At 47.3% G+C, this 14636-nt stretch overlaps 1 protein-coding gene across 4 annotated transcripts in view; it reads right to left on the reverse strand.

Moving 5' to 3' along the window:
• The window catches only part of BRAF (B-Raf proto-oncogene, serine/threonine kinase), a 284434-nt gene that overhangs the window by 183055 nt on the left and 86743 nt on the right, over positions 1 to 14636 (reverse strand). For all 4 annotated transcript variants that reach the window (XM_063928964.1, XM_063928963.1, XM_063928961.1 and 1 more), the window contains exon 2: positions 11841 to 11942. In XM_063928964.1, the coding sequence (XP_063785034.1) occupies positions 11841 to 11942 (102 nt within the window). The remainder of the gene's footprint in view (positions 1 to 11840; positions 11943 to 14636) is intronic.

Here is a 14636-nt window from a genome sequence, read left to right on the forward strand (position 1 = left end):
CTGTTTGCAGGAAATGCAGGAAACGACCCAGTTGAAATTCCTCTGTAGGGGCCTACCTGGCCTCGCACCACGCAACATATTTACGCCAAATACGATGATAATGCTGTGCGGTTACATCCTTCCTGGCTTTGATCAGGGTAGGGATGACTTCATCCGGAATGCCTTTTTCCTTCAGGATCCGGCGTTCAACCGCCATGCCGTCAAATGCAGCCACGGTAAGTCTTGGAACAGACAGGGTCCCTGCTGGAGTAGGTCCCTTCTTAGAGGAAGAGGCCATGGGTCCTCTGAGCATCTCTTGAAGTTCCGGGTACCAAGTCCTTCTTGGCCAATCCGGAGCCACGAGTATAGTTCTTACTCCTCTCCGTCTTATAATTCTCAGTACCTTGGGTATGAGAGGCAGAGGAGGGAACACATACACTGACTGGTACACCCACGGTGTTACCAGAGCGTCCACCGCTATTGCCTGAGGGTCCCTTGACCTGGCGCAATACCTGTCTAGTTTTTTGTTGAGGCGGGACGCCATCATGTCCACCTTTGGTTTTTCCCAACGGTTTACAATCATGAGGAAGACTTCTGGATGAAGTCCCCACTCTCCCGGGTGGAGGTCGTGTCTGCTGAGGAAGTCTGCTTCCCAGTTGTCCACTCCCGGTATGAACACTGCTGACAGTGCTATCACATGATTTTCCGCCCAGCGAAGAATCCTTGCAGCTTCTGCCATTGCCCTCCTGCTTCTTGTGCCGCCCTGTCTGTTTACGTGGGCGACTGCCGTGATGTTGTCTGACTGGATCAACACCGGCTGACCCTGAAGCAGAGGTCTTGCTTTGCTTAGAGCATTGTAAATGGCCCTTAGTTCCAGGATATTTATGTGAAGTGACGTTTCCAGGCTTGACCACAAGCCCTGGAAATTTCTTCCCTGTGTGACTGCTCCCCAGCCTCTCAGGCTGGCATCCGTGGTAACCAGGACCCAGTCCTGAATGCCGAATCTGCGGCCCTCTAGAAGATGAGCACTCTGCAACCACCACAGGAGAGACACTCTTGTCCTTGGGGACAGGGTTATCCGCTGATGCATGTGAAGATGCGATCCGGACCATTTGTCCAGCAGATCCCACTGAAATGTTCTTGCGTGGAATCTGCCGAATGGAATCGCTTCGTAGGAAGCCACCATTTTTCCCAGGACCCTTGTGCATTGATGCACTGAGACCCGGTCTGGTTTCAGGAGGTTTCTGACTAACTCGGATAACTCCCTGGCTTTCTCCTCCGGGAGAAACACCTTTTTCTGGACTGTGTCCAGAATCATCCCTAGGAACAGCAGACGTGTCGTCGGAATCAGCTGTGATTTTGGGATATTTAGAATCCACCCGTGCTGCCGTAACACTACTTGAGATAGTGCTACTCCGACTACTAACCGTTTCTTGGATCTTGCCCTTATCAGGAGATCGTCCAAGTAAGGGATAATTAAGACGCCTTCTCTTCGAAGAAGTATCATCATTTCGGCCATTACCTTGGTAAAGACCCGGGGTGCCGTGGACAATCCAAACGGCAGCGTCTGAAACTGATAGTGACAGTTCTGTACCACAAATCTGAGGTACCCTTGGTGAGAAGGGTAAATTGGGACATGGAGGTAAGCATCCTTGATGTCCAGAGACACCATATAGTCCCCTTCTTCCAGGTTCGCGATCACTGCTCTGAGTGACTCCATCTTGAACTTGAACCTTTGTATGTAAGTGTTCAAGGATTTCAGATTTAAAATAGGTCTCACCGAGCCGTCCGGCTTCGGTACCACAAACAGCGTTGAATAATACCCCTTGCCCTGTTGCAGGAGGGGTACCTTGATTATCACCTGCTGAGAATACAGCTTGTGAATGGTCTCCAATACCGCCTCCCTGTCGGAGGGAGACGTCGGTAAAGCAGACTTTAGGAAACGGCGAGGGGGAGATGTCTCGAATTCCAATTTGTACCCCTGAGATACCACCTGAAGGACCCAGGGGTCTACTTGCGAGTGAGCCCACTGCGCGCTGAAATTCTTGAGACGTGCCCCCACCGTGCCTAAGTCCGCTTGTAAAGCCCCAGCGTCATGCTGAGGACTTGGCAGAAGCGGGAGAGGGCTTCTGTTCCTGGGAATTGGCTGTCTGTTGCAGTCTTTTTCCCCTTCCTCTGCCCCGGGGCAGAAATGAGGAGCCTTTCGCTCGCTTGCCCTTATGGGGACGAAAGGACTGCGCCTGATAATACGGCGTCTTCTTATGTTGAGAGGCGACCTGGGGTAAAAATGTGGATTTCCCAGCCGTTGCTGTGGCCACCAGGTCTGAAAGACCTACCCCAAATAACTCCTCCCCTTTATAAGGCAATACTTCCATATGCCGTTTGGAATCCGCATCACCTGACCACTGTCGCGTCCATAACCCTCTTCTGGCAGAAATGGACAGCGCACTTACTCTTGATGCCAGTCGGCAAATATCCCGCTGTGCATCACGCATATATAGAAATGCATCTTTTAAATGCTCTATAGTCATTAATATACTGTCCCTGTCTAGGGTATCAATATTTTCAGTCAGGGAATCCGACCAAGCCAAACCAGCACTGCACATCCAGGCTGAGGCGATTGCTGGTCGCAGTATAACACCAGTATGTGTGTAAATACATTTTAGGATACCCTCCTGCTTTCTATCAGCAGGATCCTTAAGGGCGGCCGTCTTAGGAGAGGGTAGAGCCACCTGTTTTGATAAGCGTGTGAGTGCTTTATCCACCCTAGGGGGTGTGTTTCCCAACGCGACCTAATCTCTGGCGGGAAAGGATATAATGCCAATAATTTTTTAGAAATTATCAGTTTTTTATCGGGGGAAACCCACGCTTCATCACACACCTCATTTAATTCCTCAGTTTCAGGAAAAACTACAGGTAGTTTTTTCTCACCGAACATAATACCCTTTTTAGTGGTACTGGTATTATCAGAAATATGTAAAACATTTTTCATTGCCTCAATCATGTAACGTGTGGCCCTATTGGAAGTCACGTTTGTCTCTTCCCCGTCGACACTGGAGTCAGTATCCGTGTCGACGTCTGTATCTACCATCTGAGGTAACGGGCGTTTTAGAGCCCCTGATGGCTTTTGAGATGCCTGGACAGGCACAAGCTGAGTAGCCGGCTGTCTCATGTCGTCAACTGTCTTTTGCAAAGAGCTGACACTGTCACGTAATTCCTTCCATAAGCTCATCCACTCAGGTGTCGACTCCCTAGGGGGTGACATCTCTATTATAGGCAATTGCTCCGCCTCCACATCATTTTCCTCCTCATACATGTCGACACAACGTACCGACACAGCACACACACAGGGAATGCTCTGATAGAGGACAGGACCCCACTAGCCCTTTGGGGAGACAGAGGGAGAGTATGCCAGCACACACCAGAGCGCTATATATATATATATATATATATATATATATATATATATATATATATATATATATATATATATATACAGGGATAACCTTAAATAAGTGTTTTTCCCCCTTATAGCTGCTATTTGTTAATATTACGCCAATTAGTGCCCCCCTCTCTTTTTTACCCTGTTTCTGTAGTGCAGGACTGCAGGAGAGAGTCAGGGAGACGTCCTTCCAGCGGAGCTGTGAGGGAAAATGGCGCCTGTGTGCTGAGGAGATAGGCTCCGCCCCCTTCTCGGCGGCCTTTTCTTCCGCTTTTATGTGGAATCTGGCAGGGGTTAAAATTCATCCATATAGCCCTGGGGGCTATATGTGATGTATTTTCGCCAGCCAAGGTGTTTTTATTGCTGCTCAGGGCGCCCCCCCCTAGCGCCCTGCACCCTCAGTGACCGGAGTGTGAAGTGTGCTGAGGAGCAATGGCGCACAGCTGCAGTGCTGTGCGCTACCTTGGTGAAGACAAGATGTCTTCTGCCGCCGATTTTCCGGACCTCTTCTTGCTTCTGGCTCTGTAAGGGGGCCGGCGGCGCGGCTCTGGGACCGGACTCCGAGGCTGGGCCTGTGTTCGGTCCCTCTGGAGCTAATGGTGTCCAGTAGCCTAAGAAGCCCAATCCACTCTGCAAGCAGGTGAGTTCGCTTCTTCTCCCCTTAGTCCCTCGATGCAGTGAGCCTGTTGCCAGCAGATCTCACTGAAAATAAAAAACCTAAAACTAAACTTTCACTAAGAGCTCAGGAGAGCCCCTAGTGTGCACCCTTCTCGGTCGGGCACAAAAATCTAACTGAGGCTTGGAGGAGGGTCATAGGGGGAGGAGCCAGTGCACACCAGGTAGTCCTAAAGCTTTACTTTTGTGCCCAGTCTCCTGCGGAGCCGCTATTCCCCATGGTCCTTACGGAGTTCCCAGCATCCACTAGGACGTCCGAGAAATCTTATTTTCTCTTACGTCCTAGAGGATGCTGGGGACTCCGTAAGGACCATGGGGTTTATACCAAAGCTCCAGACCGGGCGGGAGAGTGCGGACGACTCTGCAGCACCGACTGAGCAAACGCAAGGTCCTCATCAGCCAGGGTATCAAACTTATAGAACTTTGCAAAAGTGTTTGAACCTGACCAGGTAGCTGTTCGGCAAAGCTGGGCAGCCGCCCAAGAAGAGGCCGCCTTCCTAGTGGAATGGGCCTTTACTGAATTTGTTAACGGCAAACCCGCCGTAGAATGAGCCTGCTGAATCGTGTTACAGATCCAGCGAGCAATAGTCTGCTTCGAAGCAGGAGCGCCAACTTTGTTGGCTGCATACAGGACAAACAGTGCTTCTGTTTTCCTAACCCGAGCCGTCCTGGCTACATAGATTTTTAAGGCCCTGACTACATCCAGGGACTTGGAATCCTCCAAGTCACCCGTAGACACAGGCACCACAATAGGTTGGTTCATATGAAATGAAGAAACCACCTTAGGCAAAAATTGAGGACGAGTCCTCAACTCTGCCCTATCCACATGGAAGTTCAAATAGGGGCTCTTGTGAGACAAGGCCGCCAATTCGGACACCCGCCCTGCAGATGCCAAGGCCAACAACATGACCACCTTCCAAGAGAGAAATTTCAATTCAACCGTTTGAAGAGGTTCAAACCAGTGAGACTTCAGGAACCGCAACACCACGTTAAGGTGCCACTGGGGGCACAAAAGGAGGCTGGATGTGCAGAACTCCCTTTACAAAAGTCTGGACTTCTGGGAGAGAAGCCAATTCCTTCTGAAAGAAAATAGACAGGGCCGAAATCTGTACCTTAATGGAGCATAATTTTAGGCCCATATCCACTCCTGTTTGTAGAAAGTGGAGAAAACGGCCCAAATGGAAATCTTCCGTAGAAGCATTCTTGGCTTCACACCAAGAAACACATTTCCTCCAGATACGGTGATAATGTTTTGCCGTCCCCTCCTTCCTAGCCTTTATCAGAGTAGGGATGATTTCCTCCGGAATACCTTTCCCAGCTAGGATTCGGTGTTCAACCGCCATGCCGTCAAACGTAACCGCGGTAAGTCTTGGAACACGCAGGACCCCTGTTGTAACAGGTCCTCCCTGAGAGGAAGAGGCCATGGATCTTCTGTGAGCATCTCCTGAAGATCTGAATACCAGGCCCTTCGAGGCCAATCTGGAACAATGAGGATTGATTTCACTCTTTTTTGTCTTATGATTCTCAATATTTTTGAGATGAGAGGAAGAGGGTGGAACACAAACACCGACTGAAATACCCAAGGTGTCACCAGGGCGTCCACCGCTACTGCCTGAGGGTCCCTTGACCTGGCACAATACCTCTGAAGCTTCTTGTTGAGGCGTGACGCCATCATGTCTATGTGAGGAATTCCCCAAAGACCTGTTATCTCTGTAAAAATGTCTTGATGAAGTCCCCACTCTCCTGGATGGAGATTGTGTCTGCTGAGCAAGTCTGCTTCCCAGTTGTCCACTCCCGGAATGAAGACTGCTGACAGAGCGCTTACGTGATTTTCCGCCCAGCGAAGAATCCTGGTGGCTTCCGCCATTGCCACTCTGCTCCTTGTCCCGCCTTGGCGGTTTACATGAGCCACGGCTGTGACGTTGTCTGATTGAATCAGAACCGGTAGGTCGCGAAGAAGATTCTCTGCATGTCGTAGGCCGTTGTATATGGCCCTCAATTCCAGTACGTTGATGTGTAGACAAGCCGCTTGACCATAGCCCCTGAAAATTTTTTCCTTGTGTGACTGCTTCCCATCCTCGGAGGCTCGCGACCTTCTAGAAGGTGAGCACTTTGCAGCCATCACAGGAGAGACACCCTGGCCCGGGGGGACAGGCTTATCTTCTGATGTATTAGTAGATGGGACCCTGACCACTTGTCCAGGAGGTCCCACTGAAACATCCTAGCATGAAACCTGCTGAAAGGGATGGCCTCGTAGGCTCCCACCATTTTCCCCAGAACTCGAGTGCATTGATGAACAGACACTCTTTTTGGTTTTAGCAAGTCTCTGACCATGTTCTGGAGGTCCTGGGCTTTTTCCATCGGGAGAAAAACCCTCTTCTGTTCCGTGTCCAGAATCATGCCTAGGAATGATAGTCGAGTCATTGGAATCAATTGTGACTTTGGCAGATTAAGAATCCAACCGTGTTGATGTAACACTCTCAGGGAGAGTGACACGCTCTTCAGCAATTGATCTCTCGATCTTGCTTTTATCAGGAGATCGTCCAAGTATGGGATAATTGTGACTCCCTGCCTGCGCAGGAGCACCATCATCTCCGCCATCACCTTGGTGAAAATCCTCGGGGCCGTGGAAAGCCCAAACGGCAACGTCTGAAACTGGTAATGACAGTCCTGTACAGCGAATCTCAGGTACGCCTAATGAGGAGGATATATGGGGACATGAAGGTATGCATCCTTTATGTCGAGTGACACCATAAAATCCCCCCCTTCCAGACTGGAGATCACAGCCCGGAGCGATTCCATCTTGAATTTGAACTTTTTCAAGTACAGGTTTAGGGATTTTAGATTTAAAATGGGTCTGACCGAACCACGAACAGGGTCGAAAAGTACCCTTTCCCCTGTTGGACTAGGGGAACCTTGACAATCACTTGCTGTTGACACAGCTTTTGAATTGCAGCTAACACTACTTCCCTCTCTGGGGAAGAAGCTGGCAAGGCCGACTTGAAAAATCGGCGAGGGGCACCTCTTCGAATTCCAGTTTGTAGCCTTGGGATACAATATCCATCGCCCAAGAATCCACGTCTGACAGAACCCAGACCTGGCTGAAGAGTCGAAGAAGTGCCTCCACCGGTGCGGACTCCCCCAGTGGAGCCCCAGCGTCATGCAGTGGATTTAGTAGAAGCCAGGGAGGACTTCTGCTCCTGGGAACTAGCTGGAGCAGGTGCTCTCTTTCCTCTACCCTTACCTCTGGCGAGGAAAGATGAGCCCCGACCTCTTCTGGACTTCTGCGACCGAAAGGACTGCATCTGATATTGTGGAGTTTACTTTTGCTGTGGGGGAACAAAAGGCAAAAAGGTAGATTTACCCGCGGTAGCTGTGGCAACCAGGTCCGCGAGACCTTCCCCAAATAAAACTTCCTTTGTATGGCAAAACCTCCATATGCTTCTTTGAGTCAGCATCACCCGTCCATTGGCGGGTTCACAGGGCTCGCCTAGCAGAAATCGCCATGGCGTTGGCTCTCGAACCCAGCAGCCCAACATCTCTTTGAGCGTCCCTCATATATAATACTGCGTCTTTAATGTGGCCTAAGGTCAATAAAATGGTATCCCTGTCTAGGGTATCAAGGTCAGCTGACAAGGTATCTGTCCAAGCTGCAACTGCACTACACACCCATGCCGATGCTATTGCCGGTCTGAGCAAAGCACCTGTATGCGCATAAATAGACTTTAAAGTAGTTTCCTGTCTGCGATCAGCAGGATCCTTGAGGGCTGCCGTGTCCGGAGACCGTAGCGCCACCTTCTTGGACAGGCGTGTTAAAGCCTTGTCCACCCTGGGTGAGGATTGCCAACATACCCTGTCCTGTAGAGGGAAAGGATACGCCATAAGAATCCTTTTGGGAATCTGCAGTTTATCTGGAGTTTCCCAAGCTTTTTCAAATAACTTGTTAAGCTCATGGGATGGGGGAAAGGTTACCTCAGGCTTCTTTTCCTTATACATGCGCACCCTCGTGTCAGGGACCGAGGGGTCATCTGTGATATGCAAAACATCTTTTATTGCAATAATCATATAATGAATACTTTTGGCCACCCTTTGGTGTAACCTCGCATCATCGTAGTCGACACTGGAGTCAGAATCCGTGTCGGTATCAGTGTCTGCTATTTGGGATAGGGGACGTTTTTGAGACCCAGAAGGGCCCGGTGACCCAGTCGAAGCGGTGGATTGACTCCCAGCTTTTTCTCTGGACTCTGCTCTGTCCAATCTCTTTTGTAATAAGGTCACATTTGCATTTAAAACATTCCACATGTCCATCCAATCATGAGTCGGCGTTGCCGACGGACACCACAATCATCTGCTCCACCTCCTCCTTAGCTGAGCCTTCCGCATCAGACATGCTGACACTCTCGTACAGACACCCCCACACACACAGGGATATAGTTATAAGGAGACAGTTCCCCAACAAGGCCCTTTGGAGAGAAAGAGAGAGAGTATGCCAGCACACACCCAGCGCCAACTGACACTGGAAAATAATCTCCCAGATAATAGTGCTTTTATCTTAATCACTGTGTTAATACACTCACTGCGCCTTACAAGTGCCCCACCTCCTCTTTTCAGCCCTGTGTCACAGTGTTCAGCAGGGGAGAGACCGGGGAGCCAGCTTCTCTGCAATCTCTGTGGATAAAATGGCGCTGGTTAGTGCTGAGGGACCAAGCTCCGCCTCCTCCAGCGGCGGGCTTCGGTCCCGCTCAAAATATCACAAAACTGGCGGGGGATTTATAGAATTACTGCCTCCGCAGTGTCTAACCTTATAATGCCAGAATTAGAGGTTTTTATTGCTGCCCAGGGTGCCCCCCCTGCGCCCTGCACCCATCAGTGCCCGCTAGTGTGTGTAGTGTGTGGGAGCAATGGCGCACTTACCTCAGTGAAGATCTGAAGTCTTCTGCCGCCTTGAAGTCTTCTTTTCTTCTTATACTCACCCGGCTTCTATCTTCCGGCTCTGCGAGGAGGACGGCGGCGCGGCTCTGGGACGAACAACGAGGGGAGGACGGCGGCGCGGCTCTGGGACGAACAACGAGGGGAGACCTGTGTTCAGACTCCCTCTGGAGCTAATGGTGTCCAGTAGCCTTTGAAGCAGAGCCTATCACTTAAGTAGGTCTGCTTCTCTCTCCTCAGTCCCACGATGCAGGGAGCCTGTTGCCAGCAGTGCTCCCTGAAAATAAAAAACCTAACAAAATTCTTTATCAGAGAAACTCAGGAGAGCTCTCCTGTAATGCACCCAATCTCCTCTGGGCACAGGATCTAACTTAGGTCTGGAGGAGGGGCATAGAGGGAGGAGCCAGTGCACACCCATTCTAAAGTTCTTTATAGTGCCCATATCTCCTGCGGAGCCCGTCTATACCCCATGGTCCTTACGGAGTCCTCAGCATCCTCTAGGACGTAAGAGATAGATAGATAGATAGATAGATAGATAGATAGATAGATAGATAGATAGATAGATAGATAGATAGGACAGACAGACATGTCTTTTTATAGGTTTACATAAAGAGGACACTTATGTATGTAGTGGGTATTCTACGCACATGATTAAGGTGAGACAAAAGTTTTTATGTTCTATATTGGGTGATTTCAAATCCCTCATTTAAGCCTCTAGGTGTCAGTGTATTTAAGGTAAGTATCCAAAAGGTTTCTCTTGATTAGTTCTTTATCTCTATTGCCCCCATTTAATGGCGGTGACACTTGCTCAATTCCCTTAAATCTTAAAACTTGTGGATCACTTCCATGATGTTCCAGGAAGTGATTCAGAAGACTAGGATTCAGAACTTCATCTTTTATATTTGGCATATGTTCTAAACAGGCATTTAATCTGGTATACAATGAAAGTAGAATTACAATTGATGAAACTTTGAATGGCATAGGTTTTCACCCCCTTACTATCACTGAACTTTTTATTGTCCTTATCTTACCCGTTTGCAAGTTTTACACCTTCCGCAGGCATAACAACCTTTCAGATTATTCAATATATTAACGGGGGTAGGTGTATTTCCCTTCACATTTTCAAGCCTACTACGGGATAATATTGATTTAAGGTTCCTTGCTATTCTAAAAACTGTGTGAGGATGCTGAGGTAAATATTCAGACAGGACTGGGGGCCTAATTCTGAGTTGATCGCAGCAGCAAATTTGTTAGCAGTTGGGCAAAACCATGTGCACTGCAGGGGGTAGAGCAGATGTAAAATGTGCAGAGAGTGTTAGATTTAGGTGGGGTGTGTTCAATCTGAAATCTAAATTGCAGTGTCAACATAAAGCAGCCAGTATTTACCCGGCACAGAAACAAAATAACCCACCCAAATCTAACTCTCTCTGCACATGTTACATCTGCCACACCTGCAGTGCACATGGTTTTCCTCAACTGCTAACAAATTTGCTGCTGCGATCAACTCTCAATTACCCCCTTGGGCCACCTGTAATATGTGCCAGTTTTTTTCAAAAATTTTCTTAATTAATCCTGCATCACTGCTGTAATTTGTGATGAAAGGACAAAAAGACTTCTTTTTATTGGAAGTGGACTCATCTATAAGGACTTCTTTCTTATAGTATTTATTTATTAACAGTTTCTTATAGAGCGCAGCAAATTCCGTTGCGCTTTACAATTGGAAATAACAATGGATATAACAAAACTGGATAATAACAAACCGTCATAGAGGTAGGAAGGCCTGCTCGCAAACTTACAATTGTGACAGGATTTTCTGTGAACTGGTGCCCATACTTGTTGAAGAGGACAAAAATGTGGTGGGAGAGGAAGAGAAGTTTGGGTTATTAGAAAAATGAACCATTAAATAAACTAAAAACGGGTGGGATACCATGGGATTGGAGAATTACCTTAAATATAAAAAAGGATCCCACGTGGTTTGAGACCAACAAAAAAAAAAACCACTTTCGGATATGATAAAGAGCAGTTTATGAAAGAGTGGTACAGAATTCTAGATGAATGTTCTTTTGAACTCATTCGACTGTTGATTTATGAGAACAAGAAAGCTTTGAAGGAGATAGAATCCATTCCATCTCCCAAAAAAAGATGAGATAGATAGATACATAGATATAGATAGATAGATAGATAGATAGATAGATAGGAGTGTTCTACAGAACAGTCACCATAGCCCATCTCATGAACGTGCGGCAAACCAATCCACTAAGGAGGAGGTGGACAGCTAGAGTAAAACAGACAGGGGCAGAAAGAGGAGCTGTCCGGGGAGATGGAACATTAAACAGGATAACACAGCGTGTTTGGAGAAGCGCATCACACTGTTTATGAAGAGTGTCTACTACAGTTTACACAACACACAGGGAGAGCCCGGAGGAAATTTAAATACTGGACTGATGACAGCAATTTGGATCGGTTGTAGGGTAAACACGAGGGGGAAAACATTTCCTAATCAAACTCCTTGCAAAGCCAACTGCACCTACATTTAGAAAGGGGAGCAATATGTTGTTTTATGTAGTTATTTTATTTTATTTTTATTAAAAAGGACATACCTTCAAACTAAGGAAAGATTTAGTTATGAGATGAAGTGACTCCGCGGTCTCATTGTAACGGTAAGTTAGCAGAACTAGAATTGAGCCTGCCCAATCGTCAGGCTTTACAGTCTCAGGGGGAAGGAGGGGGATTTTTTAGAGCCGCAATCATTTACACCGCATAACACATCATCCCCCCCCCCTCACAAAGCATCAGAAAATCAGAGCAATATTACCTCTACGTATATTGAGGGGGGGTTGTGCTCGCCTCCAAATTTGTCTAGGAGGGCTTCAATGTGCTCTTGTGTTAACTTAATCATCTGCTTGATATTCCAGATCTGAAAAAGAAAAATAACCAGTCAGTATCACATGACGTAAACAGGCCAATCCTTATCAATATCATCTGCCATCTCCACGAATCAGATCGGCGCACAGGATTTACAGTTATTGTGTGCGGCTGTATAACGGCTTCTATCGGTCACCTGAATGGTCTGAAAGTGGAGCAAGTAATCCACTCGCGCCCCAGGGTCTGCCAAATCTGCACCTCAGCTCACCCATTTTTAGGTGGCATTGGTTTACACAGAAGGACAATAAAATCAAAACAGATAATAGGACTTTTTTTGTACCAGAACCTAGTTAAAACTAGTTCCTCATCCGCATCTAGTTCCCAGAAATGAATGGATAATATATCATTTTGCTATCTATTGATTACTACGCAATATGATAATACCGACAGATCTAAATTTGTCTGGAGCACTTAGAAGGAAAATGGCGGATATCATCATTCTGTGACCCCGGTAGACAGAACGTCATCTGACAACTAGCGGTTTCTGGCACACGGGTTTCGTGCATCTCTTCTCCATAACCGGAGTCACTGTGCGAGATGGGAGAATTACTACAGAATTGTGATAGTACAATGTGAAAGGATCGTTGTATAACAGGAGCCCGACCCTTTGGATTTTTGTAGCTCAGTCAGTGGGCCCACCGTACCTATTGGGCCATATACAATCAGAGCGGGGAGACTCCTGCTCAGAGGGAGCTTCGGGATAATGCAGGAGGAGTCTTGCCAGGGGTCCAAGCAGATTTAGTTTGATTAGTTGGCCCAAAAAGCTACTCCTCGTACATTTCTAAGCAATATGGCATTAAGGAACAGAGTCAGATGTGCATCGCTGCAGGTATGTATGTATGTATGTATGTATGTATGTATGTATGTATGTATGTATGTATGTATGTATGTATGTATGTATGTATGTATGTATATATATATATATATATATATATATATATATATATATATATATATATATATATATCTATATCTATATCTATATCTATCAACACAATTTTTGAGAGGCACTCCTCGGCTTTGTAAATAATTTCCACAGCTACAACTGCATGCTTTCAATGTTTCAGGTGCACTTTATTAGCACCTTTCGAAAGTGCTAATAAAGTGCACCTGAAACATTGAAAGCATGCAGTTGCAGCTGTGGAAATTATTTACAAAGCCGAGGAGTGCCTCTCAAAAATTGTGTTGCTGTACATTGTGCCCTAGAGGTTCGGAGGGGGCACCCAGGTACTATCTGTTACTGTTTTATGGAGAATATATATATATATATATATATATATATATATATATATATATATATATATATATATATATATATATATATATATATATATACATACATACATATACACACACACACACACACACACACACACACATAGTGTTCACTCTAGGATTTTTTTTAGGGCAGGGTGCTGGTCACGGGTAGGGCACATTTTTCATTCGGGAGGGCACATTTTTCAGTTAGAAGGGCAAAATTAGGTACATACTATAATGCTTGGTCCTCCCATTCCCACAAGCTAAAGAATGGGCAGTGCGCGCCTTAGGCGCGCCGCAAAAATTTAGGGGCATTGTTTTTCATGGGGAAGGGGCATGGCCACATAATAGTGGCAATTCACATTACACCACACAGTAGTGCAGCTAATACACACTGCGACAGGTAGAGCACGTTATACATATTGCGCCAGGCAGAGCACCGAGACACACTGCACCAGGTAGAGAGCACAGAGAAACATTGCACCAGGTAGAGAGCACCGAGAAACATTGCACCAGGTAGAGAGCACCGAGAAACACTGCACCAGGTAGAGAGCACAGAGAAACATTGCACCAGGTAGAGAGCACAGAGAAACATTGCACCAGGTAGAGAGCACAGAGAAACATTGCACCAGGTAGAGAGCACAGAGAAACATTGCACCAGGTAGAGAGCACAGAGAAACATTGCACCAGGTAGAGAGCACAGAGAAACATTGCACCAGGTAGAGAGCACAGAGAAACACTGCACCAGGTAGAGAGCACAGAGAAACACTGCACCAGGTAGAGAGCACAGAGAAACATTGCACCAGGTAGAGAGCACCGAGAAACATTGCACCAGGTAGAGAGCACCGAGAAACATTGCACCAGGTAGAGAGCACAGAGAAACACTGCACCAGGTAGAGAGCACAGAGAAACACTGCACCAGGTAGAGAGCACAGAGAAACACTGCACCAGGTAGAGAGCACAGAGACACACTGCACCAGGTAGAGAGCACCGAGAAACACTGCACCAGGTAGAGAGCACAGAGACACACTGCACCAGGTAGAGAGCAATGAGACACACTGCACCAGGTAGAGAGCAATGAGACACACTGCACCAGGTAGAGAGCAATGAGACACACTGCACCAGGTAGAGAGCAATGAGACACACTGCGCCAGGTAAAGAGCAATGAGACACACTGCACCAGGTAGAGAGCAATGAGACACACTGCACCAGGTAGAGAGCAATGAGACACACTGCACCAGGTAGAGAGCAATGAGACACACTGCACCAGGTAGAGAGCAATGAGACACACTGCACCAGGTAGAGAGCACAGAGAAACATTGCACCAGGTAGAGAGCAATGAGACACACTGCACCAGGTAGAGAGCAATGAGACACACTGCACCAGGTAGAGAGCAATGAGACACACTGCACCAGGTAGAGAGCAATGA

The sequence above is a fragment of the Pseudophryne corroboree genome, chromosome 6, assembly GCF_028390025.1.
Source record: "Pseudophryne corroboree isolate aPseCor3 chromosome 6, aPseCor3.hap2, whole genome shotgun sequence".
In the NCBI taxonomy this organism is placed as follows: Eukaryota; Metazoa; Chordata; class Amphibia; order Anura; family Myobatrachidae; genus Pseudophryne; species Pseudophryne corroboree.